Source organism: Oncorhynchus tshawytscha, linkage group LG15 (genome assembly GCF_018296145.1).
Source record: "Oncorhynchus tshawytscha isolate Ot180627B linkage group LG15, Otsh_v2.0, whole genome shotgun sequence".
NCBI lineage: Eukaryota > Metazoa > Chordata > Actinopteri > Salmoniformes > Salmonidae > Oncorhynchus > Oncorhynchus tshawytscha.
In genome coordinates, this window is record NC_056443.1 from 25,011,188 (window position 1) to 25,017,615 (window position 6,428).

Consider the following 6,428-nt stretch of genomic DNA (forward strand, 5'->3'; position numbering starts at 1 on the left):
ATCTCCCCGCTGATAAACCAGTAATGAACTGGCTCTCGTAGCTCATGGCTTTTATTGCCCCGCCAGCGTGCTGCTTTCAGTGGACTTTCCCCTGAATGTGAGAGAGTGCAGCGGGTTGAACATTGAAAGTTTTACTCCCAAGCCCCGTGGAAGCCCTGTGGAAGCCCTGTGGAAGCCCTGTGGAAGGGGGGGGATTATGCAATATGGCCGACGTCCAAGTGCCGGGTTTAATCGTGCTAGTGGAAGTTGTTACCTGTCTTTTGTTAGATGTGTGCTGCAGCAGAGCAGAGCTGTGGCTGGACTGGAATGAAGGACGTGGGGGATGAATGAGGTACTGTCAGAGAGAAGCCAAAAGCCAGGACAAAGGTCTCTGGGCTTATCGCTGGGCCCCCCTGTTAACTTGACTTTGTACTTTTCAGGGGGGGATATAAACTAACTCAATAAAGTCAGTAATACTACATACTATTACTAGGCGGGAGGTTTTTTATCAAGTACCTGGAAGGCTTTCGACAGATGGCGACCTCAGTGTACAGAGTCGAGTCTGTGTGGCACACGTTTGTTTTTAATCGCTGACTTGAGCTCAATCTGGTGACCTCTGGAGAGTTCATTTACCTGGCCTACACTTCATAAATAGAAAAGAAAATGTATCGGACATGAGTCCCGGCTACCGTTAAATCTGTAAATAGTTCATGACCATATCATAAATCATGTTATAATTTGACATTTGAGTCATTTATCCAGAGAGACTTACCGGAGCAATTAGAGTTAAGTGCCTTGCTCAAGGGCACATCGACAGATCTTTCACCTTGTCGGCTAGGGGATTCTAACCAGCGACCTTTCGATTACTGGCCTAATGCGCTTAACCGCTAGGCTACCTGACTCTGGGGTAAAAAGGAGACCAGAGAGACTTGGGAAAGAAAAACAAGATGTAGTGTGATATGCTCTCTTACCTCAAACAAGTTAGAAGCCTCGTTGCCATATTGACTGGAAATGATCTCTGATTGGTCACTGTACCACTTGAGCCCGCCCAGGAAGCTATCTGCATCCAGGTCACTGACATCAAGCTCTGAGAGGTCAAGTTCGGGGAGGTCCGGGCAGAGGGGTTGGTCTTCGCCAACCAAAGCAGCACACTGGGGAGACAAGAAGATGGGAGGAGTCAAAAACCCCATCAACACACACGAAGGTGCGCAGCGATACACAAACACACACACTGAGGCAAATGATGAGAGGCAGTCTTTCACATGAATTCACAAGGTAACATTACCCCCACAGGTATTCATGGCTATTATGCGATATCTACACACTCCATCCCGACCTTGAGAACATTCATTGCTTCTTTGATGGTTCTTGTCACGTTGGTATGAAGAGATTCGGAGATCCGGATTCGTATTTTTATTAAGCCCAAATTACGGCGTGCCGTGAAAAGGCACGGGTACGAAGACCAAACAAACACGTAACAAAACACAGGGTAGAAACCCCAAAACAAAAGAGCGAGGAGTACCTCGAATAAATAACACACCCGCACAATGATTATCACACGGGACGAGACCCATAATCATCTGCACAATCCGCAAGGGCGTGAAAGCCCAAAACACACAGCACAGGTACTCACACGCACCAATGTAACAATAATCGACCGCACCATGGTGAACAAAGGGCACATATATACAAATACAATCAGTGGGAATAGGGACCAGGCGTGCACAATGAAAGTTCCAGAGGGATCCGTTCTGATTATAAAAAGTTATCTTTATTGATAGGCGTACCTTTTCTAATTTGTCATACTGCATGGCTAAGTGTCATACTGCATGGTTAGGAGTCATACAGCATGGTTAGGAGTCATACTGCATGGTTAGGTGTCATACTGCATGGTTAGTTGTCATACTGCATGGTTAGGTGTCATACTGCATGGTTAGGCGTCATACTGCATGGTTAGTTATCATACTGCATGGTTAGGTTGTCATACTGCATGGTTAGTTGTCATACTGCATGGTTAGTTGTCATAATGCATGGTTAGTTATCATACTGCATGGTTAGTTGTCATACTGCATGGTTAGTTGTCATACTGCATGGTTAGGGGTCATACTGCATGGTTAGTTGTCATACTGCATGGTTAGTTGTCAGACTGCATGGTTCATTATCATACTGCATGGTTAGTTGTCATACTGCATGGTTAGTTGTCATACTGCATGGTTAGTTATCATACTGCATGGTTAGTAGACCATGAAAGCCTGCAAGCCTAACAAACTAGGCCAGACATTCATAAAGGCTGATAATGCATGGGTATTCTTACTATTGCTCTCTGTTCACATCACTGATAGGTCAATCTGAATGACAGCGTGGCTAGATTTGCCACCTGACTGGTTGCCCAGGGCGCATGGGTGCGTCAACACAATGGTAACAGTAGCCGATGGCACAGATTTCACTCCAACGCAAGGGTCGTTTTCCACACGGCACATTGTGATCCAAACCGGGCCTCGTTGATGCTAAATGCTACCTGTTGACATTTCATTATTCACCGTCCGCTTTTATGTAGGGGCCTATGTCTGTACGACAGCTGCCCCGCTGTGCTTCAGACACAAATCATTGGCTTCATCGAACTGAGATTGAGGAGATCCACAGACCTTAAAGGCCCAATGCAGTATTTTTTTCTCTCTCAATGTCAAATCATTTCTGGGTAACAAGTAAGTACCTTACTGTGATTTTTCTCAATCAAATTGCCAAAAAGAAACAAAAATAGCTTCTTAGCTAGGACAATTTCTCAAGCAAACATTTGGGTAGGACTATCTGGGAGTGGTCTGAGTGGGGAGAGGAAAACTGAAAACTAGCTGTTATTGGCAGAGAGGTTTGGAACTCTCTTTCTTATTGGTCTAATAACCAATTAACAGTCTGATGATGTCAACGGGCAAGCCAACACTTTATCCCACCAATTTCTGGCTGTCTTTTAAAACAGCTCTTTCACTAAAAGGGCATTATCATAATTTCCACAATTTCACAGTATTATTCCAACCGCATAGTGTGGAAATATATATAAAACACAGGAAATCACGTTTTTGACACTGGGGCTTTAAAGGGGCAATCAGCAAGCTACATCAATTTTTGGACACATAAATTAAGGATATGTACCCAATAACTATTGAAGAATATATGAGCTACGTTCAACTGTCATACCCCATCATAAACCAAAATATAACCTTGTTTTACTACAATGTTTGTAACCAAAGTACATGCTAAGTTAAACATAGTTAAAACTATACATTTGCTCTGTGGTTACATTTCTCCAGCCCATCACTCTGCTTTTTCCCGAAACAGGGACAAAAAGACATCGTTATTGTTTCTACAGTTGATTGACACCTTTACATCTGTCAACACGCGTTGGTGTGGAGAGAGGAGCGAGATGAAGGCGCAAAGTTTGACTGCGCCTGCAGTTGCAAGCTCAATGTAAACAAGTTCCAGGAAGGCGCTTTGCTAACTTACATGTCTTATGCAAGTGCCAAGACGTTACAAATGGTAATTGCTTCAGAGGCCCGCGCTTGCTTGCAGCAAGGTTTACCTACTCCATCACTGCACGGAATGCGTGCATTCCGTTCTGGAACATGGCAGTCACTTCGTACAACCCCCAGGCAAGCAAGGAGAAGTCAGCTCCGAGTGAGCCAAATGTAGGTATTTTTATCCCAACGTAGCCTACTCAAGCGTCTGCTCACTCACCCCCTCGTTACGCATAGATAAACAGGCGCTTCGAGTGTGGTAAATGTCAATTCGAACCCCACATGTCATACATGTTGGCTAGGGAGTTGGCAGGATTCAATGTATTCATATCAGATTTAAGGGAGAGTTAATGGTGATATCCTCGGGCATACCCGGGAGGCAGTTAGTTGGCCAAGGTGCCAGAGACGGGGAGGGAGTCTTGTCTGGAGACAGAGATGAGCCCAGGGTTCGGCTCGGGGCAACAGAATGACAGATACACAAAAAGAACAACGCTCGGGCCGACATGTGCTATAGTTGATCAGGCCTCTGGTTGCGCTCATGCGATGTCATGGCTCACCTATATGTATACCGCAACTCCCTCTCCTTCGCCCATAGGCTAGGTTAAAGATGCCAATTCATCAAAGTCGCTATCCCAGCTCTGCAAAATGCCTCACTTTATCAAGATAAGGGGGGGGGGGCGAATCAAACGGGGATCTGATAAAAAGAAAATCCCTCAAAAGGTACATCTCCTTTCAATCTTCTCATCGACTTCCAAGGAAGTTAATGAAATAGCGCCGCCAGACAGAGCGATGGGGAAGCGCGCCGTGTGATTTACCCACACAGAACACATAAAAGCACCTGCTATGGTGAGATTATTAGGAATATGACTGGGGACTTGTAGTGCAATTCACTGATTGTAAAAAAAAAAGCGGGGGTGCTTTGAGAATTTCACAGCATGATTTATGCTCAACTCAGAATGAACTGACGCACTCAGAAAATAAAGAATAACTAATGCATGTCACAAGCAAGACAGGTTATTGAAAAACACGCACATTTGTACGAGGGGATGCAACACTATAGATTGGCAGCAGACATCAATACGCTGATCTACTCGAAAATGCCCAGACAAACAAGAAAATAGATTTTTTTTTTCTTTGACACGCTGGCTCTGTCGACCGAGCATCCGTCAACCTTTATGAATAATTGAGGTAAAGTGTAAAGGAGTGCGACAGTTTCATAAAATCATACGCCAAAACGCTGTTAAGGAAAGTGAATAAATGCATGCATACTTGGTAAGTAAATCATGGATTATTAAACTGACATTTCCAGGCATTTGTCAAGGGAATTATTTCCATTCAAGCTTGCCTCATATTGATTGGTGATAAACAGACAAACCGAGAAAAGCTGATAAACCAACTGCAGTCGCATATCGAAGATGAGCTTCGATCCCATCAATGCATTTAAATCGATGGTATCTGCAGACAACTATACTGCTCAATGCCTATAACAAACTACATAGACATGCATAACAAAACACGATGATAATAACAGATCTCTAAATCACTATTTGCATTATTTCCTGTTATTTTATTCAAAAATCATCCCATCGAGTTGCCAATCTACCCCCCTGTGCGTTTTAAACCAAGAGCTTACTAAATCTGCTATGGGTAAAAACATCCCCTATGGCAATTACGCAAATCTTTTGATTAACGAAATATTCCCATAGCCTACGTAAAACAAGACAGTTGGTCACATGCAACTAGGCTACAGATATTCTTTACTCATCCAAAGGGATGACGCCACATATGTTAAGACGCGCCCGATACCATACAAGAGAAGATGCTCCTCCTAAATACAAAATCTCGGCGCCTGTGATCATCTCTGCACATTCCAATTTAAAAATCGGATAAATCCAGACAAAGCCTAGATCAAAAAAAGACACACATCGTCCGAGAGGTAGTTTATGCCACTGTACGATACCTGATTTAGAAACATTTCTGTAATTCTAACTTCAAGAGCGAACCCGTCACACAGCAGCGCAGGAGGGACTACAGTCCGTGACTGGAAAGATTCCACAAGCAAGTAAACATTCTTTCCGACTGCACGACATCCTAGGGAGACGCAGCCAGCAGCAAACTCCAGCGCTGCAAGATACGCACCGCTCCTGTAGCCTACAACCTTTATTAGATCTAACAATTTAAACAGACAATATGAAGTAAAAAACTGGGATTATCCCCTCCACTTGTCATAAAATCCTGCGCTTTGTATTTCCCCCGTATCGTATCCTCAGCGCAATAACTGCGATATTACGCATCCCGTGCCAACACCAGCAAAGGAAAAGCCGTATTCGCAATCGGAAATCACGGTATTGGATGTTCTGCGCAGTCCATTTCCCCCAAAACGGTCCAGACTGGTACAGTTGACAATAAGTTGGATATTTTAGAACTGCTCACCTCTAATTCTCTCCAGACCGAGTCTTGGTTACACCTGTCCCACGCCATCCAGGCACTGAATGACGGTCCGAAAGAAACAAAAAAGAAATCAGGCAAAAAAAAATCCACTCGCGCTCCACTCGATCTCGTACAGGCAACTGCCCCTTACTGAGAATAAACTGAGGGCACCTATCTTACAACTGCTTTCAATCACATGACAAAGCTATTAAAAGTAAGCAGGGGAGTGACTCCCTTCAGTTCACCCCTGCCCACTACTCGCCAATGACGTACTGTAAAGCAGGCGGAGTCTGGCAGGCGCATAGTAAATCTTTTCCCAACTATAAAATCGCTCAATTCTAATGAGACAGCGAGATAAAATACATTTCGACCGCAAACCACGTAAATTGTTGCTTGACAATCGAATCACCACCACGGATGCAGAATATTCAAGACATCAACATGTACAGTGGTGATATCAATGAAGTATTTGTGCCGCCCTTGTTCACCGTGCCTACAGGTAATCTGTCC

At 44.2% G+C, this 6,428-nt stretch overlaps 1 protein-coding gene across 5 annotated transcripts in view; it reads right to left on the bottom strand.

Moving 5' to 3' along the window:
• LOC112214702 (peroxisome proliferator-activated receptor gamma coactivator 1-alpha-like) overlaps positions 1 to 6,134 on the bottom strand; it is a 74,003-nt gene extending 67,869 nt beyond the window's left edge. For 2 of the 5 annotated variants that reach the window (XM_042298363.1, XM_042298362.1), the window contains exons 1-2: positions 5,922 to 6,130; positions 951 to 1,130 (exon numbers count right to left, since the gene is read on the bottom strand). In XM_042298363.1, coding sequence (XP_042154297.1) covers positions 951 to 1,130; positions 5,922 to 5,969 — 228 coding nt within the window. In that variant the 5' untranslated portion in view covers positions 5,970 to 6,130. Of the gene's footprint in view, positions 1 to 950; positions 1,131 to 5,921 lie in introns of all 5 variants that reach the window. The other 3 variants (XR_006078940.1, XM_042298366.1, XM_042298365.1) reach the window with 3 other exon arrangements.
• Positions 6,135 to 6,428: the final 294 nt, after the last annotated feature.